The following is a 26,216-nucleotide window of genomic DNA, read 5'->3' on the forward strand; positions in this document are numbered from 1 at the left end:
TGGACAGCTGCCGGAGTGTGATGTTCCTTGGGACAGTCCTCTGTCCTTTTCTAGCCTTGTGCTCCTGCTGCCGTCCTCTCCAATTCTGCTGGGCATCTTTTCCTTTTCCTTCTTTTTCGTTTTTCTCCCCCCTCTTCTCCTATCTGCTTGCCATTTCCTGCTGACCTTTTGCTCGTTCTGGTTCTTCCCTTGGAATTCTTCTATTTTGACGCCCGGGTGCTTGAGGAGGCATACTCTTGCACCCGTAGAACTGTAGTACCCGACGTCGAGAGCGAGGGGAACCTTTTATTGTCAATCCCCCTTTCGTCACTGAACCCGATCTCGACGGACTGTCGGTTTCTTAAGGTGACGTTTGTGGGGCGTATACTCACGACGCACCCCTAGGAGGCCCCGGCAAGATCGGCGATAGCTTCTTGTTGGGTGTCCTGCCTCTAATTGTGGCTCCATGGTGGGTGTGGGGGCACATTCGTGAATGAATTCTTTTTTCGTCATGATGATAACCCCTGTTTCGGCTGCTTCTGGTGTACCTTCTCAGGCTCGTGGTGTGGGCGACCAAGCCCCTGAGTCGGTCCGTATTGGAAGACCGGGCTCTGTAGCCTCCGCTGCATTGGGCCCCGACCTTGCTCCTCCTTTGGCCTCTCTGACTCCTTCCCCTGGCTCCCCTCCCTCCTCTGTGGTTGGGTCGAGCCCCAAGCCCCCAGTGGTGACTACCTCGTCCCCTGGCACGGCTCCTTCTCTAGTTGTAACTACTGCGCCTTTTAACCCCTCTCTCTCTGGGGGTACTTACCGCCGTCCTCGTCACGGCCGCCCTCGCTCGATTCCTTCCAGTTCTGCTACCTATCAAGCCTTGTTTGGTCCCGCATCGTGGGCCACATATTTTGATCTCCTCCCTCTTGATTCTGCGCCTCCTGACGATTTCTCCCTCCATCGACATCTCGTTGATTCCGTGGATGCCTCCATTACTTTCAACCCCACTCGTCTCGGTACACGTGTCGTTGCTGCTCCTTCTCACGATGCTTCTTCCCGCTTGGCTGCCTTATGCTGCCTTGGCGAGACCCCTGTTCGGGTCTCGAAGAACGCTCAGTTGAATGCCAGTGTTGCCACTATTTTGCTCCCGCCACATGTTGCGACCGGTGTTCGGGACCTGCGCGACTGCCACGACGATATTCGACATATCCTTGCTGCCCAGGGCCATTCTATTCTCCAGGTGGACACGTTTACTCGTCCCCCTCATGGTAGTCGCCGTCAACCCCTCCGGGTTGTGAAGATTACCTTTGATGGTAGGACCCTTCCACCCTCTGTCATTCTTGCTGGTGCCAGGTGCTCTGTCCAGGAGTACATTCCTTCTCCTCGGCTCTGCAACAAGTGCTGGAGGTTTGGGCATGGTGCCCTCCGCTGCTCCGGGACTGTCTCTCTCTGTCCTTTGTGTGGTGGCGAAGGTCACTCTAAGTCGGAGTGCACTTCCTCCCAGGCTCGTTGCCTCAACTGCGGTGAGGCCCATCCTACCTTCTGCCGTGCGTGTGTCCATTTCAAGCTTGAGGCAGCCGTCCTCAACTTGAAGCACCGGGAGCGTTTATCTTTTCCTGAGGCGAGACGCCAGGTTCGCCGGCTCCCGCCTTATGCTAATATCTCTTATGCTTGCATGTTGCGCTCTTCCTCTCCTCGTCCTTTCCGCCTTCCTCAGACTCACAACCGTTTCCGGGCCTTGGACCCTGATGCGCCCACTGCCCCCTCCTCTGTTCCTTTGGGTTCTCTCAAGAAGGATCCTCCTGGTCCTCTGTCCGGGGTTCCCCTTCCTTCTACCCGGTCTGTCGTGTCTCCTGTGTCTTCTTCCTCGTCCCCCTCCGATCCTCCTTCCCATCCTCTTCCTCCATCTATCGGCTCTCCCCACCGCCTGTCGGTGCGGGCGGATGTCCATCGCTCTCCTAGCGGCCGTCGTGTGTGCTCTCGTTCGGCTTCTCCTGTTGAGACACTGTAATCCGTTGCCCGGTACGTAGTTGCTGGGACACCGGTCTCTTTAAGTCAGAAGCGTAAGCCTGGCTCCTCTCCTTCCTCTTCCCCGGCGGGTAAGAAGGCTTCGCTTTCTTCCTCAGCTCCTACGTCTGGTTCTGTTGCTCCTTCCCCTCCCGTTTCAGTGATTGCGCCCCCTGTTCCTGCTATGGAGGTTTCTTTGGCCCCTGCTTCCCTTTCGGTTGCTGCTCTTGCTGGGGTGCGCTCCCCTCTTTCTACTCCCCTTCTTCCTGCTGCTGTCCTTGACTGCTCTTCTCCGTTGTCTCCTCCTCTTCCTCCTCCTCCTCCGGACCCCGCCCGCCCCCCTCTGATCTGTTCTCCCGTTTCCTTCCCTCCGTCTTTGCTCAGTTTACCCATGCCCCCTAACCCTGACTTTGCTCACCCTGATCCCGACCCTGATATTCTTTAACGTGCTCTGTTGCTCTTTCGCCTTGGTTTCTTCCTTGTTCTCTGGTTTTGTCCTTTCTCTTCTCGTCGTTGTCCATTCTTCAATGGAACGTTCGAGGTTATTACGCCAATTTCCTCGAACTCCAACTTCTGATTTCGCGGTTTTCGCCCCTTTGTGTCTGTCTCCAGGAGCCAATGCTTTGTGCTCGTCCTGGTCGTTTTCGTGGCTATTCCTTTCTCTCCCCCCCCCCCCAGCCATTGCTGGGGCTTCTAATTCTTCTGCTCTCTTGATTCGACCTGATGTTCCCTTTGTTCCTTTACTTTTTCCTTCGCCTCTCTATTGTTCTGCTGCTCGTATCTTTGTAGGGAAATGGTACACAGATTGTTCCATTTATCTCCCCCCGAGTGTCCAGCTCTCTCTTCCTGATTTGAAACACCTCCTAGACTCCTTGCCGGAGCCTGTGCTCCTGCTGGGTGACTTCAATTGTCGTCATTCCCTTTGGGGTGACGTTCTGACGAATACCCGGGGTCGCCTCCTTGAGCCGTTTCTCCTCTCTTCTTCCCTGTCTCTTCTGAATTCTGGTGAGCCCACTCATTTGGACTCTCGGACTCGCACCCTTTCTTGTCTTGATCTTTCTCTCTGCTCTTCTTCTCTTTACTTAGATTTCACGTGGCAGGTTCTTGATGACCTCCATGGAAGTGATTATTTCCCCATCCTTGTTTCCTTTTTCTCTTTTCGCCCTTCCCTCTCTTTCCCTAGGTGGCAGTTTGCTAAGGCAGACTGGACCCTATTTACCCTCGGTGCTGCTCTCTCTGACCTCTCCCTTCTGCCTCTCTCTCGCGCTCTCCTCCTTTTTCATGACACTGTCTTCAATGCTGCCCTCCGCTCTATTCCTCGCTCTTCCTCTCGGGGTCCGCGGAAGTGCGTTCCCTGGTGGAATGCGGACTGTGCTCGGGCGGTCCGCTGTAAGCGTGCAGCCTGGAAGAGGCACCGCCGTAGGCAGACGACCGATTCTTTCCTTTTCTTTCGGAAAGCGAGTGCGGTGGCCCGTAGGGCCATCCGTACGGCTAAACGTGAATGTTGGGCATCTTATGTCTCAACACTTACGTCCGAAACCCCTCTGGCCCAGATCTGGAAGCGTATTCGCAAGATAGCGGGTAAGTTCGTTCCCGATGTTTCACCGGTCCTTCACCTCCATGATACTCTTGTGGCGGACCCGTTGCAGGTCGCTTCCGAACTGGGTTCCCACTTTTCTTCTGTTAGCTCTGGTTTTCATCTTCCCCAATCTTTCCTTCTTCGTAAACCTGTCCTTGAGTCTCGTCCTTTAGATTTCTGCACTCATCTTCAGCTTCCCTATAATGATCCCTTCTCTCTCTCTGAACTTTTTTTTTTTTTTTTTGAGATATATACAAGAGTTGTTACATTCTTGTACAGCCACTAGTACGCGTAGCGTTTCGGGCAAGTCCTTAATCCTATGGTCCCTGGAATACGATCCCCTGCCGCGAAGAATCGTCAGAACTTCGTTCTGCCCTGGCCCTCTGCGGTTCTACGGCGGCGGGCTCCGATGGTATTCATTATGAGATGCTTCGCCATCTCCCTCCGAGCACGTCTCAGTATTTACTGAGTCTGTATAATCGGAACTGGGAGTCGTCGTCAGTCCCTGAGGACTGGCTCGATGCCGTTGTCCTCCCTGTTCGCAAACCGGGGTCTCTGGGTACTTCCCCTAAGGACTTTCGCCCTATTGCTCTCACAAGTTGTGTCTGCAAACTCTTTGAACGTATGGTTAACGTTCGTCTGATGTGGTTCCTGGAACACCATCACCTCCTCTCCCCTTCTCAATTTAGTTTCTGCAAGTGCCGCAGCACGACAGATGTCCTGGTGAACTTGGAGGTTTATATTCGTACTGCTTTTGCTGCGAAGGCCTCCATTGTTGCCGTCCTTTTTGACCTGGAAAAGGCTTACGACACCACTTGGCGATATCATATTCTATCTCAACTTCATTCTTTTGGCCTTCGTGGTCATCTCCCTCTCTTTCTCCGCAGCTTCCTCTCTCGTCGGTCCTTTCGGGTGCGCCTTGGTTCCGCTCTCTCTCCCTCTTTTCAGCAATACGAAGGTGTGCCCCAGGGTAGTGTTCTGAGCACTACTCTTTTTCTGGTTGCCCTCAATGGTCTTCTTTCCTCTCTTCCTTCTGGTGTCTTCTCTGCTCTCTATGTCGATGATCTTACCCTTTGTTGTCAGGGTGATGATTTGCCTCTCCTTCAACGCCGGCTTCAGCTTGCAATTGATGCCGTGTCGTCTTGGGCCACAGATCATGGCTTCAAGTTCTCTACTTCTAAGACTTGTGCCATGACTTTTACGCGGAAACGGGTTGTTCTTCGTCCCTCTTTGTCACTTTATGGTCATCCCCTTGAATACAAAGATTCCGCGAAGCTTTTGGGGTTATACCTTGACACTCGTTTGTCTTGGTCTCCCCATATCTCTTACCTCCGTGTTGAGTGCTCTAAGGCCCTTACCCTCCTTCGGGTCTTGTCCCATACTTCTTGGGGGGCAGATAGGCGCACTCTCCTTGCTTTACAATCCTCTCTCGTCCTGTCTAAGCTCGATTATGGTTGCCCTGCTTACTCCTCTGCTTCTCCTTCTACTCTTCGCCATCTTGATGCTTTGCACCATACTGGGTTGCGCCTCAGTTCTGGTGCCTTTCGTTCGACTCCCATCCTTAGCTTGTATGTTGACACTGGCTTCCTGTCTCTCCAGGACCACCGTGATCGCTACTGTCTTCGCTATCTTGCGCGGTCCTTGCAACATCCTTCCTCTCGCCTCTGTCGTGCTTTAACTTTTACCCCTCCTGCGGTTCCTGTTCCTCTACACCACCTCCCTCTTTCTGTCCGGTTATCTCGCCTACAGGATTCTCTTTCCGTTCGTATTTCTGATGTTTCTCCTCGTGTTGTTCCTTCTTTGCCCCCGTGGAGGGTCCCTCTTCCGCGGTTTTGTACATCCTTGACCCGTATCACTAAAGCTTTTACCCCTCCTACGGTTCTAATACGCCTTTTCCTCGAGCACTTTTCTTCTCACTCCCACTCCGTTTCGGTCTTCACCGATGGGTCTAAGTCAGCGGACGGTGTAGGCTACTCTGTTGTTTTTGCTGATCGCACATATATGTGTCGCTTGCCTCCGGAGACTAGCATCTTTACAGCGGAACTTTATGCTATTCTCTATGCTCTTCGTCTCCTGCTTTCTCGTTGTCAGTCTTCCTTTGTAGTTGTTGTTGACTCTCGTAGTGCCCTCATGGCTCTCGGGTCCTTTAATCCGGTTCATCCAGTAGTTGTCGAGATCCAGCATTGGCTGTTTCTCGTTCACAGTAAATTTAAGTCGTTTGAGTTTTGTTGGGTTCCCAGCCATATTGGTGTGTCTTTAAATGAGCGTGCGGATGCTGCCGCCAAGGAAGCTGTCCACTCTTGTCCCATCTCTCGTAAAGGCATTCCGTATTCCGACTTTTACCCGGTTATCCATTCCTCAGTCCTTACCCGTTGGCAGGCTTCTTGGTTGTCTGTTACTGGTAACAAGCTACGTACTCTTAAATGTTGTGTTTCTTCGTGGCCGTCCTCCTTCCACTGTAACCGGCGGTGGGAAACAGCTCTGGCGAGGTTGCGTATTGGCCATACTCGCTTAAGCCATGGTCACTTAATGGAGCGCCGCCCTGCTCCTTATTGTCCTAGTTGCATTGTCCCTCTTACGGTCGTGCATGTCCTTCTTGAATGTCCTGACTTCCAGGACGAGCGTGTGTCTTGCTTTCCGACCGCCCCTTGCGGTCACCTGTCCCTCGATAGAATTCTTGGTGACTCGGATACTTTTGATATCGTTCGCCTTATGCGTTTTTGTTCTCGTATTGGCATCCTTGGTGATATTTAGTGACCTCTGATTATTTTGCGTATTTGATGGTGCTACATAGCCTTCCCGGTTTGGTGCCTTCTTTTGATAATTACTTACTTACTTTTGTTGTTCTACTGTATGGGGAGATATAGAGATTGTCTAGTTGGCCAATGTTACGAACCCGGATCCAGCGTCCGAGCCTGGAGCAGTGACAACCACGCCATCTGTGGGTCAGCTCCCGAAACCCCCGCCAAACGGACGACGACACCTGGTGAGGACAGCGTGTACTGGCCTCGAGGACCAGTTTCCAGTCTGGTTCAGCGCTCAACACCGCCGCTCCTGACCTCTGGTGAGGTGGTGCTCCGACGACAGCGCCATCTATGGACTGGATACGTCAGGTGTTTGTGCCCGAGTCCGTAAGTGAGGTGTATTAGTGTCCCGGTTATTGATGACGTGTCTGCTTACAGAGCCGACCTGGGACCACTGTGATGGGAGTAGAGTCAGTCTACCCGAGGCAGCCAGTCTCCATACTGTGAAGTTTGCTGCAGCTGTTGTGAAGTCGTCCCCCCGGAAGAACACTATGGTGTGTTAGCCTGCCAGTGGAGTGGCAGTAAAAGGATTTACCCGGGACCGACTGTTGGAGACGATCATCCACTGGGGTATTGAGGACAGGAGGGTGATTTGTGATATCACACGAGACTCCTGTCTAGGGCGTACCCCTTATATCGTTCGTGGAGTGGCCGTACCAGCCTTGGTGGCTCAGTACCTGCCAGCAGACCAGCTGGACGTGTGGTTGACGGGCTCCACGACGGTGCCCCCAGTGGACCTGTGTTTTGGCTGACCTGTGGCCAGGGTAGGCTCGGCATTCTCAGAGGACACGTCGTGAGGCCACGAAGAAAGCACCAAGGACTCAGCACCCAGTGGTGTGGCACCAGCGTCTTCAGCAGAAGACCACGATTATGGATTAATCCCCTTGTATAGTGTTAATACCCCCCCCCCCCTTTGTGTAACCATTTTATATATTATTTATTGGTGACGAACATTATATTATATTAAGTTCTTAGCTTTCTTTCCCTACTCCCTTTAAGTTACTTGCGTCACGGATCTCATCCCTTGATAGCCACTACTGGCTCGGGAACGGATACATTATATCTTCCTCTAACAACATCAGAGTAAGGACCCCGTTGCGTCCCGAGAGGGCCGTAACAGCCAACTCTAGAAAACGCAACATATAATTGTTCATGTGACAAGCCATCCTTTAATTATCCATGTCTAGATATAAACCGCACAATTCTAAAGAATGGTCCCCTCCCCATCCGGCCCGTTGGCGTCGTGAGGGGGCTTCGTGGACGGCCGCTGGAGTGTGATGCTCCGTGGGACAGTCTTCTGTCCTTTTCTGGCCTTGCACTCCTGCTGCTGTCTTCTCTAATTGTGCCAGATCGCTTTTCCTTTTCCTTATGTTTCGTTTTTCTCCCCCCTCTTCTCCTATCTGATTGTCGTTTCCTGCCGACCTTTTGCTTGTTTTGGATCTTTCTTTGGACTTCTATTTTGACACCCGGGTGCTTGAGGAGGCATACTCTTGCACCCGTAGAACTGTAGTACCCGACGTCGAGAGCGAGGGGAACCTTTTATTGTCAATCCCCCTTTCGTCGCTGAACCCGATCTCGACGGACTGACGGTTCTTAAGGTGGCGTTTGTGGGGCGTATACTCACGACGCACCCCTAGGGGGCCCCGGCATGATCGGCGATAGCTTCCTGTTGGGTGTCCTGCCTCTAATTGAGCTCCATGGTGGGTATGGGGGCACATTCGTGGATGAATGTCTTTCTTCGTTTCTATGTCGTTGAATGTTTCCGTTGTACCCTCTCAGGCTCGTGGGGTGGGCGACCAAGCCCCCGAGTCGGCCTGTATTGGAAGACCAGGCTCTGTAGCTCCCCTGCGTTGGGCCCCGACCATGCTCCTCCTTTGACCGTCCTGACTTCTTCCCCCAGCTCCCCTCCCTCCTCTGTGGTTGGGTCGAGCCTCCAGCCCCCGGTGGTGACTACTTCGTCCCCTGGTGCGGCTAAGTCTCTCGTTGTGACTACTGCGCTTTTTGACCCCTCTCTCTCTAGGGGTCAACGCCGTTCGCGCCCCAGCCGCACTCTCTCGATTCCTTCCCGTGCTGATGCTTATCAGGCCTTGTTTGGTCCTGCTTCATGGGCCAAATACTTTGATCTCCTCTTGATTCTGCGCCTCCTGACGATTTCTCCCTCCATCGGCATTTTGTAGATTCCATGGATGCGTCTGTTATTTTCAACCCCACTCGTCTCGGTACACGTGTCGTTGCTGCTCCTTCTCAGGATGCAGCTTCCCGCTTGGCTGCCTTGTCTTGCCTTGGCGTGATCCCTGTTCGGGTCTCTAAGAACGTTCAGATGAATGCCAGTGTTGGCACTATTCTCCTCCTACCCCGTGTTGCAACCGGTGTTCGGGATCTGCAGGATTGCCGTGATGATATTCGGCATATCCTTGATGCCCAGGGCCATTCTGTCCTCCAGGTTGACTCGTTTACTCGTCCCCCTCGTGGTTGTTGCCGTCAACCCCTTCGCGTTGTGAAGATCACCTTTGATGGTAGGACCCTTGCATCCTCTGTCATTCTTGCTGGTGCTAGGTGCTCTGTCCAGGAGTATATTCCTTCTCCTCGACTTTGTAACAAGTGCTGGAGGTTTGGGCATGGTGCCCTCCGCTGCTCTGGGACTGTCTCTCTCTGTCCTTTGTGTGGGGGTGAAGGTCACTCGCCACTTCTCACTGGGGCAGCGAGCACTTCTCCCCAAGCTCGCTGCCTCAACTGCGGTGAGGCCCATCCTACCTTCTCCTGTGCCTGTGTCCATTACAAGCTTGAGGCAGCCGTCCTCAACCTGAAGCACCGGGAGCGTTTATCTTTAGCTGAGGCGAGGCGCCAGGTTCGCCGGCTCCCGCCTTATACTAACATCTCTTATGCTCGCATGTTGCGCTCTTCCTCTCCTCGTCCTTCCCCCCTTCCTCAGACTCACAACCGTTTCCGGGCCTTGGACCCTGATACGCCCACTGCCCCCTCCTCTGTCCCTTTGTGTTCTGTCCCTAGGGGTCCCCCTCCTGGTCCTCTGTCTGGGGTTCCCCTTCTTTCTACCCGGTCTGTCATGTCTCCTGAGTCTTCTTCCTCGTCCCCCTCCGATCCTCCTTCCCATCCTCATTCTCCATCTATCGGCTCTCCCCGCCGCCTGTCGGTGCAGGCGGATGTCCATCGCTCTCCTAACGGCCGTCGTGTGTGCTCTCGTTCAGCTTCTCCTGTTGAGACCCTAGAATCCGTTGCCCGGTACGTAGTTGCTGGGACACCAGTCTCTTTAAGTCAGAAGCGTAAGCCTGGCTCCTCTCCTTCCTCCTCCCCGGCGGGTAAGAAGGCTTCGCTTTCTTCCTCAGCTCCTACTTCTGGCTCTGTTGCTCCTTCCCCTCCCGTTTCAGTGATTGCGCCCCCTGTTCCTGCTATGGAGGTTTCTTTGGCCCCTGCTTCCCTTTCGGTTGCTGCTCTTGCTGGGGTGCGCTCCCCTCTTTCTACTCCCCCTCTTCCTGCTGCTGTACTTGACTGCTCCTCTCCGTTGTCTCCTCCTCTTCCTCCTCCTCCTCCGGACCCCGCCCGCCCACCTCTGATCTGTTCTCCCGTTTCCTTCCCCCCGTCTTTGCTCAGTTTACCCATGCCCCCTAACCCTGACTTTGCTGACCCTAATCCCGACCCTGATATTCTTTAACGTGCTCTGTTGCTCTTTCGCCTTTGTTTCTTCCTTGTTCTCTGTTTTTGTCCTTTCTGTTCTCGTCGTTGTCCATTCTTCAATGGAATGTTCGAGGTTATTACGCCAATTTCCTCGAACTCCAACTTCTGATTTCGCGGTTTTCGCCCCTTTGTGTCTGTCTCCAGGAACCGATGCTTGGTGCTCGTCCTGGTCGATTTCGTAGCTATTCTTTTCTCTCCACCCCCCCCCCAGCCGTTGCTGGGGCTTCTAATTCTTCTGCTCTCTTGATTCGTGCTGAAGTTCCCTCTGTTCCTTTGCTTTTTCCTTCGCCTCTCCATTGTTCTGCTGCTCGTATCTTTGTGGGGAAATGGTACACAGTTTGTTCCATTTATCTCCCCCCGAGTGTCCCGCTCTCTCTTCCTGATTTGAAACACCTCCTAAACTCCTTGCCGGAGCCTGTGCTCCTGCTGGGTGACTTTAATTGTCGTCATTCTCTTTGGGGTGACGTTTTGACGAATACCCGGGGTCGCCTTCTTGAGCCGTTTCTCCTCTCTTCTTCCCTGTCTCTTCTGAATTCTGGTGAGCCCACTCATTTGGACTCTTGGACTCGCACCCTTTCTTGTCTTGATCTTTCTCTCTGCTCTTCTTCTCTTTACTTAGATTTCACGTGGCAGGTTCTTGATGACCTCCATGGAAGTGATTATTTTCCCATCCTTGTTTCCTTTTTCTCTTTTCGCCCTTCCCTCTCTTTCCCTAGGTGGCAGTTTGCTAAGGCGGACTGGACCCTATTTACCCTCAGTGCTGCTCTCTGACCTCAACCTTCTGCCTCTCCCTCGCGCTCTCCTCCTTTTTCATGACAGTCTTCAACGCTGCCCTCCACTCTATTCCTCGCACTTCCTCTCGGGGTCCACGGAAGTGCGTTCCCTGGTGGAATGCGGACTGTGCTCGGGCTGTCCGCTGTAAGCGTGCAGCCTGGAAGAGGCACCGCCGTAGGCAGACGACCAATTCTTTTATTTTCTTTCGGAAAGCGAGTGTGGTGGCCCGTAGGGCCATCCGTACGGCTAAACGTGAATGTTGGGCATCTTATGTCTCAACAATTACGTCCGAAACCTCTCTGGCCCAGATCTGGAAGCGTATCCGCAAGATAGCTGGTAAGTTCGTTCCCGATGTTTCACCGGTCATTCACCTCCATGATACTCTTGAGGCGGACCCGTTGCAGGTCGCTTCCGAACTGGGTTCCCACTTTTCTTCTGTTAGCTCTGGTCTTCATCTTCCCCAATCTTTCCTTCTTCGTAAACCTGTCCTTGAGTCTCGTCCTTTAGATTTCTGCACTCATCTTCAGCTTCCCTATAATGATCCCTTCTCTCTCTCTGAACTTCGTTCTGCCCTGGCCCTCTGCGGTTCTACGGCGGCGGGCTCCGATGGTATTCATTATGAGATGCTTCGCCATCTCCCTCCGTGCACGTCTCAGTATTTACTGAGTCTGTATAATCGGACCTGGGAGTCGTCGTCAGTCCCTGAGGACTGGCTCGATGCCGTTGTCCTCCCTGTTCGCAAAGGGGGTCTCTGGGTACTTCCCCTAAGGACTTTCGCCCTATTGCTCTCACAAGTTGTGTCTGCAAACTCTTTGAACGGATGGTTAACGTTCGTCTGATGTGGTTCTTGCAACACCATCACCTCCTCTCCCCTTCTCAATTTGGTTTCCGCAAGTGCCGCAGCACGACAGCTGTCCTGGTGAACTTGGAGGTCTATATTCGTACTGCTTTTGCTGCGAAGACCTCCGTTGTTGCCGTCCTTTTTGACCTGGAAAAGGCTTACGACACCACTTGGCGATATCATATTCTATCTCAACTTCATTCTTTTGCCCTTCGTGGTCATCTCCCTCTCTTTCTCCGCAGCTTCCTCTCTCGTCGTTCCTTTCGGGTGCGCCTTGCTACCGCTCTCTCTGCCTCTTTTCAGCAATACGAAGGTGTGCCCCAGGGTAGTGTTCTGAGCACTACTCTTTTTCTGGTTGCCCTCAATGGTCTTCTTTCCTCTCTTCCTTCTGGTGTCTTCTCTGCTCTCTATGTCGATGATCTTACCCTTTGTTGTCAGGGTGATGATTCGCCTCTCCTTCTGCGCCTGCTTCAACTTGCTATTGATGCCGTGTCCTCTTGGGCCACCGATCATGGATTCAAGTTCTCTACTTCTAAGACTTGTGCCATGACTTTTACGCGGAAACGGGTCGTTCTTCGTCCCTCTTTGTCACTTTATGGTCAATCCATTGAATACAAAGATTCCGCGAAGCTTTTGGGGTTATTCCTTGACACTCGTTTGTCTTGGTCTCCCCATATCTCTTACCTCCGTGTTGAGTGCTCTAAGGCCCTTACCCTCCTTCGGGTCTTGTCCCATACTTCTTGGGGGGCGGATAGGCGCACTCTCCTTGCTTTACATTCCTCTCTCGTCTTGTCTAAGCTCGATTTTGGTTGCCCTGCTTACTCGTCTGCTTCTCCTTCTACTCTTCGCCGTCGTGATGCTTTGCACCATACTGGGTTGCGCCTCAGTTCTGGTGCCTTTCGTTCGATTCCCATCCTTAGCTTGTATGTTGACACTGGCTTCCTGTCTCTCCAGGACCGCCGTGATCGCTACTGTCTTCGCTATCTTGCGCGGTCCTTGCAACATCCTTCCTCTCGCCTCAGTCGTGCTTTAACTTTTACCCCTCCTGCGGTTCCTGTTCCTCTTCACCACCTCCCTCTTTCTGTCCGGTTATCTCGCCTACAGGATTCTCTTTCCGTTCGTATTTCTGATGTTTCTCCTCGTGTTGTTCCTTCTTTGCCCCCGTGGAGAGTCCCTCTTCCGCGGTTTTGTACATCCTTGACCCGTATCACTAAAGCTTTTACCCCTCCTACGGTTCTAAAACGCCTTTTCCTCGAGCACTTTTCTTCTCACTTCCGTTCCGTTTCTGTCTTCACTGATGGGTCTAAGTCTGCAGATGGTGTTGGCCACTCTGTTGTTTTTCCTGATCGCACTTATATGTGTCGCTTACCTCCGGAGACTAGCATCTTTACAGCAGAGCTTTATGCTATTCTCTATGCTCTTCATCTCCTGCTTTCTCGTTGTCAGTCTTCCTTTGTAGTTGTTGTTGACTCTCGTAGTGCCCTCATGGCTCTCGGGTCCTTTAATCCGGTTCATCCAGTAGTTGTCGAGATCCAGCATTGGCTGTTTCTTGTTCACAGTAAATTTAAGTCGGTTGAGTTTTGTTGGGTTCCCAGCCATATTGGTGTGTCTTTAAATGAGGGTGCGGATGCTGCCGCCAAGGAAGCTGTCTGCTCTTGTCCCATCTCTCGTAAAGGCATTCCATATTCTGACTTTTACCCGGTTATCCATTCCTCAGTCCTTACCCGTTGGCAGGCTTCTTGGTTGTCTGTTACTGGTAATAAGCTACGTACTCTTAAATGTTGTGTTTCCTCGTGGCTGTCCTCCTTCCACCGTAACCGACGGTGGGAAACTGCTCTGGCGAGGTTGCGTATTGGCCATACTCGCTTAACCCACGGTCACTTGATGGAGCGCCGCCCTGCTCCTTATTGTCCTAGTTGCATTGTCCCTCTTACGGTCGTGCATGTCCTTCTTGAATGTCCTGACTTCCAGGACGAGCGTGTGTCTTGCTTTCCGACCGCCCCTCGCGGTCACCTGTCCTTCGATAGAATTCTTGGTGACTCGGATACTTTTGATATCGTTTGCCTTATGCGTTTTTGTTCTCGTATTGGCATCCTTGGTGATATTTAGCGCCCTCTGATTATTTTGCGCATTTGATGGTGCTAAATAGCCTTCCCGGTTTGGTGCCTTCTTTTGATAATTACTTACATACTTCTAAAGATTGGTCCTGAGTTTTGTTGATGGTGATTGCAAATGCCAATCGAATTGGAAATTACAATCTCTTAAATTGAAAAGGCATATCTGTTGGAATCATTGAAATGCGAGGAATGAGGACCTCTTGACTTTTGAAAGGTCCTCTAAAGACTGTTGCTTCTACGACGTCGCTGATTAATTTTTTTACTGTAAGGCGCGTGGCGTTGCAAAGTTTCGGCCGGTTGATATTTCGCAACATGATAATTGGCATGCTGATTTTCAATTGCCGTACGTGTGATGGTATCCCTGGCATTTCGAGTGAATTAAAAAACTCTGTTGGATAATTAACCGCTTCATCTACTGATGTAAGGCATAAAGTTTTAATAAGAAAAAGTAAGGCATAAAGTTTTAAGGCCTTTAAAGAAATAGGCCATAAATACAAAGATTAATCAGGTGTATTTGACGTATCATGTTGAGCAGTCTTCTGTGTGGGCATTTTCACGTTCCGGTCTTGTTCTTAATCTCATGGTGGGTTACCGTAAGGTTACCTTGAGGTGCTTCCGGGGCTTAGCGTCCCCGCGGCCCGGTCGTCGACCAGGCCTCCTGATTGCTGGACTGATCAACCAGGCTGTTGGACGCTGCTGCTCGCAGCCTGACGTATGAGTCACAGCCTGGTTGATCAGGTATCCTTTGGAGGTGCTTATCCAGTTCTCTCTTGAACACTGTGAGGGGTTTGCCAGTTATGCCCCTTATGTGTGCGGAAGCGTGTTGAACAGTCTCGGGCCTCTGATGTTGATAGAGTTCTCTCAGAGTACCTGTTGCACCTCTGCTTTTCAACGGGAGTATTCTGCACATCCTGCCATGTCTTCTGGTCTCGTGGGATGTTATTTCTGTGTGCAGGTTTGGGACCAGCCCCTCTAAAATTTTCCACGTGTAAATTATTATGTATCTCTCCCACCTGCGCTCAAGGGAGTACAGATTTAGGCTCTTTAGACGGTCCCAATAGTTTAGATGTTTTACTGAGTGGATTCTAGCAGTAAAGGATCTCTGCACACTCTCCAGGTCCGCAATTTCTCCAGCTCTGAAAGGGGCTGTCATTGTGCAGCAGTACTCCACTCTAGAGAGCACAAGCGTTTTGAAAAGTATCATCGGTATAGCATCTCTAGTGTGAAAAGTTCTTGCTATCCATCCTGTCATTTTTCTTGCAGTTGTGACGGCTACTTTATTATGTTCTTTAAAGGTAAGGTCTTCCGACATGAGTACACCCAGATCCTTTACATTGCCTTTTCGTTCTATGTTATTATTTGCCTGAGTTTTGTACGTGGTTTCCGTTTTTATATTTTCATTTTTTCCGTAGCTCATTAGCTGGAACTTATCTTCGTTAAACACCATATTATTTTCTGTAGCCCATAGAAAGACCTGATTCACATCTGATTGGAGGTTTGCCGTGTCCTCTATGTTGCCTACTCACATGAAGATCCTAGTGTCATCTGCAAAGGATGATACAGTGCTAAAGGTTATGTTCTTGTCTATGTCCGATATGAGGATGAGAAAAAGTACTGGAGCAAGCACAGTACCCTGGGGGACTGAGCTCTTCACGGTTGATGGGCTGGATTTTATTTTGTTGACTATTACACATTGGGTTCTGTTGGTCAGGAAATTGTAGATCCATTTGCCTATTTTTCCGGTAATTCCTTTTGAACGCATTTTATGTGCAATACCACCATGGTCACATTTATCAAAAGCTTTTGCGAAATCTGTGTAAATTACATTAGCGTTTTGTTTGTCTTCCATAGCATCTAATGCCATATCATAGTGGTCCAGCAACTGGGACAGGCAAGAGCGCCCTGTTCTGAAACCATGTTGTCCGGGGTTATGGAGATGTTGTGATTCCATGTATTTTGTGATCTTACTTCTTAGCACTCTCTCAAAAGAATTTATGATGTGCGATGTTATTACTATCGGTCTGTAATTTTTTGCCTCTGCCTTATTTCCTCCTTTATGAAGTGGTGCTATCTCTGCTCTTTTTAGTATATCAGGAATAACGCCAGTATCTAGGCTTTGTCTCGACAGAATGTGGAGGGCCTACGATAGTGGCTTTTTACAGTTCTTGATGAATATAGAGTTCCAAGAATCCGGACCTGGTGTAGAGTGCATAGGCATACTGTTTATGGCTTCTTCAAAATCCATTGGGGATAGGGTTACGTGTGATATATGATTTGATGTTTGTATCACATCCATGAAAAATTCATTTGAGTTATCAATCTTTAGTGCGCTTAATGGCTCGCTGAAAACAGAGTTGTACTGCTTCCTCAGTAACTCGCTCATTTCTTTGTTGTCATCGGTGAAAGTTCCATCTCCCTTTCGCAGGGGCCCGATACTAGATGAGGCTTTTGATCTCGATTTTGCATGGGAGAAAAAATATTTCGGATTTCTCTCTATTTCACTGATGGCCTTTTGCTCTCTTTGCCTCTCCTGGGTTTTGTATGATTCTTGTAGCTTGAGTTCAATTGTTTTTAATTCTGTACCTAACCTTCTTCGCCGTTCTTGAGATAGGGTGCGACTCTCAAGTTGTTCCGCGATTCGTTTTCTTCACCTATTTTCGCACTCAGTGCTATGAGTGCTTCTCATAGCACTGAGAAGTGCTCAGTAGCACTTCTAGTGCTACTGAGCTTATTTTTTCCAGGCACTGGTTCAGGTTTGCATTTTTTAGCTGTTCTTCCCAGTTTATTTATGTGAAGTCCTGGTTTATTTGCTCCCAGTTTATCTGTTTGTTATTGAAGTTGAATTTGCTCAAATATTCTCCACCGGGAATCTGGAATGGTTTTGAAGGTCTATTCCCCTTGGTTGTCATAACTTCAATTAAGTTGTGATCTGAGTAACAGGTATTTGTAATCATTATGTTCCTGATCAATTCATCATTATTAGTAAAAAGGAGGTCCAGCGTGTTCTCCTTCCTAGTTGATTCTACTTTTTGCTAGTTTAAGGCAAACCTGTCGCACATCCGTAGCAGGTCATTTGCATGTGCCTGTTCATTTAGGCTACTTCCTGGTATTTTTTCTGATATTACTGTATTAGCCAGGTGCTTCCATTTCAGGTGCCGTAGGTTGAAGTCCCCAAGCAGGATGATGTTCGGAGCTGGATTTGTGAGGTTTTCCAAGCAGTGTTCTATTTTCATTAGTTGGTCTTTAAATTGCTGAGGGTTTGCCTCCGTTGAGGTGTTTAGCAGCTCAGTACAGATGAGTGTGTCTTTGACGTAGAGGCTGACTCTACCCTGAAGCCGGTGTTTCCTATCGCATCTGAAAAGATTGTACTTCGAGATCCGTATTTCACCATCAATGGAGTCCTTTGTGTGGGTTTGTGTTAGGGCTGCAAACACTGCATTTGCCTCATGAAGGAGACCATCTATAAAGTGAACTTTGTTGGATTTGGGTGTTTTTATTCCCTGGATGTTGGTAAATATAAATGATGTTATCGTGTTAGTGGAAGTGCTGGATGCCTTACTTGGTGCTAATATCCGAGGCTCTGATAAAGAGAGTGAATAGTTCCATAATTTGGGTATTTATGGCGGTTAGTTCTATTTGTATGTGGATTGCTTCAAGAATTTGTAATCTTCGTACATCTTTGGTTTTGTCTATTAATTATTCATTTGTTTTTGTTCAACATTTTTCTTTATAGGGTGATGTCATGGGCTGGTCTCATGTGATTTTGGGTGGGGCCCCTGATTGAAGATTTGACAAGTCAAATGCTTCGTAAGCTTAGTCGACGTCATACCTATGCACTTAGATCGAAGGCTACATCCTTTGTGGGGGCAAGTGTAGATATATATGCCATGTTTGACTGCTGTAAAGGGTTCACCGTCGGTTTCGGACTGTGTTTCATAAGGAGATCAGTAGTCTTCTTTGTTTTATGGTATATGATTAAGTCAATGTTTTGGTTAGGAATTGTACTTTTTACTCCTTTACGGATTATTTCTCTCATTATTTGTTCTTTTTATGTTCACTGTGCATGGATGATTTGTAATATAATTTTTTGGGAGTCGTTGTGGTTTCTGTTCTTGGTTTCAGATTGAGCCCTCCAAACCCTTACAGAGTAGGCTGATCAGCAGCTAAGTAAATGGACCAAGCCAGCTTTGCGAACAAATGCCTGACAGACCACTGAAAAATTATCTAACAGTGCAGAGTAACAAACTAAATTATACTTTAACTCAGATTCAACAGTGAAGAAGTTGTTAGACATATTATACATAACCTTAATGAAGTCAAAACACGAGTCATAACTAATCATCCACCGCCTACAAAAGACAGAAAAGAGTAAACGTAACCACCCTACCCTGCAAACACACAACGTAATGGTCATTATGATTCCCTTGTTACAATTTGTAATATTGTTGTTCCGTCTTATTAAAACGTTTTTATGACTTTTACAACGTTGTTTAAACTCGCTATACTGATTGTTACAATTGTTAGAAGGTGTTAGAACTCGTTCCACCGTTGTAGCAACGTCGTAGTTTCGTTGTGTGTTTTTTGTCACTTGGGATGTTGCATAATAATTTACCAGCAAAGCATAGTGGTGTAGATGACTCTCTCGTGGCGTTGAAGGGGACAGAAGCTTCACGTAGAGTTGTTATCTTACTCATCTCATGAAGATGAATTCCCTGTTGTCTGTAACTTTGCATCAGTCTTATGACATATGTTATGACCTTTGCATCAGTCTTATGGCTCCCTAACTTGCCAGTTAGGGAGCCGAGTTAAAAGACAATATTTTACAGCTTATAGTTTTCATTTTCACTGTATGTTTTCTCCAAAATTTCAGGGGTGAAACTTGGATTGGTGTTACCAAGCGAACTGCTGCTTTTACTCTCCTTCAGCTCATCCTTTTCGTCTATCTGTACAATAAAGGCAAAATATATTGTCTCAATGTGGCATATATATATATAATATTTTGATATTGATAAGTTATTGAAATCTATCGTATAGATATTACTGATAGCTGTTGGACTGATAGTGTCCTTTTCCACACAAAAATAGTTTAACTCCAAGAATAAGAGCACTTGAAAGATGTTGATAAGTAATAAGCCAGTCAGATCACTTGCAAGATGGTCCTAATTTATTAACTAATCTGAAAACTAGCTTGTAAGATGGTTGTAAGCTATCCACTAAATGGTGGATTGTTCAAATATTTATGTTCCAACAGTTCTAATATGTTTTGTCACCAGAGGGTAAACCATGATAATAATAATAATTAATTATATATATATATATATATATATATATATATATATATATATATATATATATATATATATATATATATATATATATATATATATATATATATATATATGTCGTACCTAGTAGCCAGAATACACTTCTCGGCCTACTATGCAAGGCCCGATTTGCCTAATAAACCAAGTTTTCCTGAATTAATATATTTTCTCTAATTTTTTTCTTATGAAATGATAAAGTTACCCATTTCATTATGTATGAGGTCAATTTTTTTTTATTGGAGTTAAAATTAACGTAGATATATGACCGAACCTAACCAACCCTACCTAACCTAACCTATGTTATGTTAGGTAGCCGAAAAAGTTAGGTTAGGTTAGGTAGGGTTGGTTAGGTTCGGTCATATATCTACATAAATTTTAACTCAAATAAAAAAAAATTGACCTCATACATAATGAAATGGGTAGCTTTATCATTTCATAAGAAAAGAATTAGAGAAAATATATTAATTCAGGAAAACTTGGCTTATTAGGCAAATCGGGCCTTGCATAGTAGGCTGAGAAGTGCATTCTGGCTTCTAGGTACGACATATATATATATATATATATATATATATATATATATATATATATATATATATATATATATATATATATATATATATATATATATATATATATGTCGTACTTAGTAGCCAGAACTCACTTCTCAGCCTACTATGCAAGGCCCGATTTGCTTAATAAGCCAAGTTTCATGAATTAATTGTTTTTCGACTACCTAACCTACCTAACCTAACCTAACTTACTTTTTTCAGCTACCTAACCTAACCTAACCTATAAAGATAGGTTAGGTTAGGTTAGGTAGGTTTGGTTAGGTTTGGTCATATATCTACGTTAATTTTAACACCAATAAAAAAAAATTGACCTCATACATCATGAAATGGCTAGCTTTATCATTTCATAAGAAAAAAATTAGAAAAAAATTATTATTTCTGGAAAACTTGGCTTATTAGGCAAATCGGGCCTTGCATAGTAGGCTGAGAAATGAGTTCTGGCTACTAGGTACGACATATATATATATATATATATATATATATGTCGTACCTAGTAGCCAGAACACACTCCTCAGCCTACTATGCAAGGCCTGATTTGCCTAATAAGCCAAGTTTTCCTGAATTAATATATTTTCTCAAATTTTTTTCTTATGAAATGATAAAGCTATGCATTTCATTATGTATGAGGTCAATTTTTGTTTATTGGAGTTAAAATTAACGTAGATATATGACCGAACCTAACCAACCCTACCTAACCTAACCTAACCTATCTCTATTGGTTAGGTTATGTTAGGTAGCCGAAAAAGTTAGGTTAGGTTAGGTTAGGTAGGTTAGGTACTCGAAAAACAATTAATTCATGAAAACTTGGCTTATTAGGCAAATCGGGCCTTGCATAGTAGGCTGAGAAGTGCTTTCTGGCTACTAGGTACGACATATATATATATATATATATATATATATATATATATATATAATATATATATATATATATATATATATATATATATATATATATATATATATATATATATATATATATATATATATATATATATATATATATATATATATGTCGTACCTAATAGCCAGAACGGACTTCTCTGCCTACTATTCAAGGCCCGATTTGCCTAATAAGCCAAGTTTTCATGAATTAATGTTTTTTCGTCTACCTAACCTACCTAACCTAACCTAACCTAGCTTTTTTTGGCTACCTAACCTAACCTTACCTATAAATATAGGTTAGGTTAGGTTAGGTAGGGTTGGTTAGGTTCGGTCATATATCTACGTTAATTTTAACTCCAATAAAAAAAAATTGACCTCATACATAGAGAAAAGGGTTGCTTTATCATTTCATAAGAAAAAAATTATAGTAAATATATTAATTCAGGAAAACTTGGCTTATTAGGCAAATCGGGCCTTGAATAGTAGGCTGAAAAGTGAGTTCTGGCTACTAGGTACGACATATATATATATATATATATATATATATATATATATATATATATATATATATATATATATATATATATATATATATATATATATATGTCGTACCTAGTAGCCAGAACGCACTTCTCAGCCTACTTTGCAAGGCCTGATTTGCCTAATAAGCCAAGTTTTCCTGAATTAATATATTTTCTCAATTTTTTTTCTTATGAAATGATAAAGCTGCCCATTTCATTATGTTTGAGGTCAATTTTTTTTTATTGGAGTTAAAATTAACGTAGATATATGACCGAACCTAACCAACCCTACCTAACCTAACCTAACCTATTTTTATAGGTTAGGTTAGGTTAGGTAGCAGAAAAAGTTAGGTTAGGTTAGGTTAGGTAGGTTAGGTAGTCGAAAAACAATTAATTCATGAAAACTTGGCTTATTAGGCAAATCGGGCCTTGCATAGTAGGCTGAGAAGTGCGTTCTGGCTACTAGGTACGACATATATATATATATATATATAACTGAAAACTCACACCCCAGAAGTGACTCGAACCCATACTCCCAGGAGCAAACGCAACTGGTATGTACAAGACGCCTTAATCGATTATTAATTAGACGATTAAGGCGTCTTGTACATACCAGTTGCGTTTGCTCCTGGGAGTATGGGTTCGAGTCACTTCTGGGGTGTGAGTTTTCAGTTGCATATTGTCCTGGGGACCATTCAGGCTTGTTCGCATTTGTGTTCCTCACGTGTGCCCCAAAGAATGAGGTTATTTGGTAAAATGCTATGCCCAAGATTACTATCCGAGTGCCGGCGGTGGGGTGGTTCAAATAGCCTCGGCTATCACCTCATTTTGTCCGGTCGTGATGGTCAAGTGGATTAAGGCGTCTTGTACATACCAGTTGCGTTGCTTCTGGGAGTATGGGTTCGAGTCACTTCTGGGGTGTGAGTTTTCAGTTGCATATTGTCCTGGGGACCATTCAGGCTTGTTCGCATTTGTGTTCCTCACGTGTGCCCCAAAGAATGAGGTGATTTGGTAAAATGCTATGCCCAAGATTACTATCCGAGTGCCGGCGGTGGGGTGGTTCAAATAGCCTCGGCTATCACCTCATTTTGTCCGGTCGTGATGGTCAAGTGGATTAAGGCGTCTTGTACATACCAGTTGCGTTGCTTCTGGGAGTATGGGTTCGAGTCACTTCTGGGGTGTGAGTTTTCAGTTGCATATTGTCCTGGGGACCATTCAGGCTTGTTCGCATATATATATATATATATATATATATATATATATAATATCCCAGAATGCACTTCTTGGCCTACTATGCACGGCCCGATTTGCCTTATAGGCCGAGTGATTTTCTTTATTATAAATAAATTGTTTCCTATTAGTTGGTTTGAATTATTATTATATTACATAAAGAACATAAATTATTGACTTAATTCTGTTAGTGTAGGTTAGGTTAAGATAGGTTAGGTTAGGTAGGGTTCGTTAGGTTCGGTCATATATTTACGTTAGTTTTAACTCAAATTTAAAAAAAATTATACATACATAGTGAAATGAATAGCTTTATCATTTCATGAGAAAAAAATATTGAAAAATATATAAATTCAGGAAACTTGGCTTTTTTTGGCTTGACGGGGAAAAACACGCTTTTTTTAAAAAGCTGTGTTTTTCATGTGAGGGAAATCTTTGAAACCTCTTTACCGATTGCTTTGAAATTTTTACATAACATTGCATTTGAATAGGCGAGTGTTTATATATACTTACTATATACATGTCTCACCTGCGACATAAAAAATAAGCCTTTTCTGAAAAAACAGCACCATCTGTAGGACGTAGGAGCAACACACTACATAATCTCTAAAACTTCTTCACCGATTGCTTTAAAATTTTGACACAACGTTCCATTTGAATACATGCGTGTTTTGATATACCTACTATTTAGATGCCACCCCTGTGACAGCTGAAAACGCGTTTTTTTTAAAACAGCGCCATCTGTTGCACGTAAGAGCAACACACGATGTGTAAAATATGTCACTATTCTATTTCAATGTTTCTGATTGCATTGTTATATTGAATTTTCATAGATTTTTATTTATTTTCATTTTGATTTAATTAATTTGTGTGACGTTGCATTGGAATTGAGGGGTGATGTTTATCATACCGTTCATTTCCTGGGAATTGCTTATTTGTTTCTTTTTTAATTCTTTTTTTTAACTGTTCATCTTATTTTTCAGTGCAATTGGTGGTGAAATTGATCTGTAAAAAGGTGAAGATGTCCTCATTCCTCACTTCCTATGATTCCAATAGATATGCCATTTGAATTTAAGATATTGTAACTGCTGCTGTCCACCCATCGGGCACTTTTTAAGTTTAACTCAGCTGCTGTTTATAGAGACTTTGTGGCCCGGTACGATGGGCGCTCTCTTCCTCTCCCTGGGGATGGTGGTACCGTCACTATCTCTGACCGGTGTTGTTCGGTGACGTATGTAGCCCTGCATGGTGTGCCATTTGAATTCACGGAGGTTTTGCTTCAATGGTATTTTGGCCAGTTTGGGACTGTCGTTTCCGTCCGGATAAACTCCGTCTCTGCTGGCAGGTGGCATGGTGTCTTGTGTGGGACCCGGTCCCTCGGCTTGCGGCTCAAGTCTCCTGTTCCCTCCGCGGTGACCTTGATGGGCTACACTATGTGGTCGTTCTACGCGGGACAGCCTCGACAATGTTTTCGTTGTGGCGTTGAGGTGCATCTGGCAGCTGATTGCACTGGGGTCGCGGCTGCACCTATTAACTTGTTCCGGGACGAGGATTTTCCCCCGTTGGTGGCGCAGGACCTGCCGTCTCATGATGGATTGGGTGGGGAGGTTCTCCTGCCGCGTGCTGGCCTGGTGGTGGCTGTTGGCCCGGCGTGTGTGAACGGTGGTGTACACGACGAGGTGGTGGTGTGTGCGACTCCGCCCCTGCACTCTGTTTCGTCGCTTCCACCGGCTTCTGCACCTGTTTCCGACTCTGCACCTGTTTCTGACTCTGCACCTCTGTTGCCTTCGACGTCTCTGCAGGCTCCCTCATCTGTGTTGGACCCTTCTCCTACGGCCACGCCTGTTCCTTCTGTCTCCTCTGTGGGTGACAGTCTCGTCCCCTGTGTTGTTGAGGCTGACATTCTGCGGGGTCGTGCTACCCTGGTTGGGGGGCAGTCTACCTCTGGCTCTTCTCGGGTACCTCCTGCAGGGGGTGACAGCTCCGATGATCAACGATCTGTCCCCAAACACGAAGCACCCTGGCGGGTGCTTCGCCTCCTCGATCGTGGGCAGAGGAATGTGAGGATGAGGCGAGTGTCGGTTTTTTCTGCGAGCTGTTCCTCTGTGAAATGCGAGGATGGTGCATCTGGTGCTGGTGTGGGTCCGGTGGATGGTGGGGGCCCTGATGTGGCTCCTGCTGTGGGGGTAGGAGCCGGTACCTCTTGCTTCGGGTGCGTCGCCCGCGTCGGATGGTTCCGGTTCCCCATGGGAGGTGGTTCCCCCTTGCGGCGTTGAGAGTGGACGTGGCGACATGGTGATGGTCTTGAAGAAAGCTACGCGCTCTGAGAGTTCCGTGCCTTCTCCCACGTCCCCTGTTTAGTCGGCGGCGGTTCTGCCGCCCCACACGTCTCCGGCCGTTTTTTTTTTTTTTTTTTTTTTTTTTTTTTTTTTTTTTTTTTTTTTTTTTTTTTTTTTTTTTTTTTTTTTTTTGAGATATATACAAGAGTTGTTACATTCTTGTACAGCCACTAGTACGCGTCGCGTTTCGGGCAGGTCCCTGGAATACGATCCCCGCCGCGAAGAATCGTTTTTTCATCCAAGTACACATTTTACTGTTGCGTTAAACAGAGGCTACAGTTAAGGAATTGCGACCAGTAAATCCTCCCCGGCCAGGATACGAACCCATGACATAGCGCTCGCGGAACGCCAGGCGAGTGTCTTACCACTACACCACGGAGACTGTAGACTCCTGTGCCTCTTCTTCTTTGTCTCCTGCTTTGTCGGGGGCGGTGTTGCCGCCTCGGCAGCCTCCGCCCGCTATTCCGGTGTCTCCTGCTTCCTCGGAGGCGGTGTCCATGCCGCCCAAGACGGGTTCTTCGTCTTTTGTGTACCGTGGTTGGGCGCGACCGCTTCCGCCGGATGTAGAGATTCCCGAGTATATGGTATACTCGCGGTGTCGTGAGGGCTGCTCACCTTCCGAACTGGATTATTTAATATGGGAGGCTTATAAACGGAAGTATCCGCCATGGCAGTTTCCTGAGAAATATCCTCCTCGATGACTGTTGTGTGTTGTTGGGTTACCTTTGTTCTTATGTTCTTATGTTCTTATGTTACTTGCCCCTGGGTGCGTGGGTGTAGGGTGGGGTGGGGTTGCGTGTGTGTCTGGGTCGGGTTTTTTTTTATTTTCCGGTTCCTGCGTGTTCCGGTTTTTGTGTGTGTTTGTGTCTTTCTGTATATATTCTGTGTGGTTGGGTGTGGTTTTATATTTCCAGCTCTGTGTGTAGTATGCGTGGCTGGTGTGCTATTGTGCTGCTGTAGTAGTGTGTTTAGTGCGGTGGTGGTATATATTTTGTACTTGTGTTCTTAAGGCCTTTTGGTCGTTTGCATGTTTATTGTGCCTTTTGTGTTTATTTTTTTGTAATTGTTTGTATTTTTTGTACTTACGGTTCCTTGTGTGGTTCTGTTTTCTGTTATTAATGCCTTGTGTCCTGTACTGCTTTTAGCTTGTCTTCTGTGCCCGTGTTGGGGTTTGTTATATGCTTTGTATCTTGTAGGTTTCACTTTTGATTATTCTTATTTTTTTTTTCCTGTTGTGTTCCTGTATCCTGTATTGTGTATCATGTATGTACTCATGTTCTCTTGTATGTAGCTTTTCTGTTTGTACTTTGTGGTTTTCTTTTATAAATAAAAAAAATCAAATATAACGTCACACAAATAAATTAAATAAAAATAAAAATAAATAAAAATCTATGAAAATTCAATATTTCAATGCAATCGGAAACATTGAAATGGAATCGTAACATATTTTATATGATGACCAGACCACACACTAGAAATTGAAGAGACGACGACGTTTCGGTCCGTCCTGGACCATTCTCAAGTCGATTGTGATGAGGACAGGTAGGGACAGGAATTAAATAGGCAAGAGAG

At 46.6% G+C, this 26,216-nt stretch overlaps 1 protein-coding gene across 1 annotated transcript in view; it reads right to left on the reverse strand.

The window, feature by feature from the left end:
* Positions 1-14,197: 14,197 nt before the first annotated feature.
* LOC123762008 (sodium-coupled monocarboxylate transporter 2) overlaps positions 14,198-26,216 on the reverse strand; it is a 108,624-nt gene continuing 96,605 nt past the window's right edge. The window contains exon 11 of the mRNA XM_069335752.1: positions 14,198-18,725. Within this exon, the coding sequence (XP_069191853.1) occupies positions 18,603-18,725 (123 nt within the window). The 3' untranslated portion in view covers positions 14,198-18,602. The remainder of the gene's footprint in view (positions 18,726-26,216) is intronic.

This window comes from Procambarus clarkii, chromosome 34, assembly GCF_040958095.1.
Source record: "Procambarus clarkii isolate CNS0578487 chromosome 34, FALCON_Pclarkii_2.0, whole genome shotgun sequence".
NCBI lineage: Eukaryota > Metazoa > Arthropoda > Malacostraca > Decapoda > Cambaridae > Procambarus > Procambarus clarkii.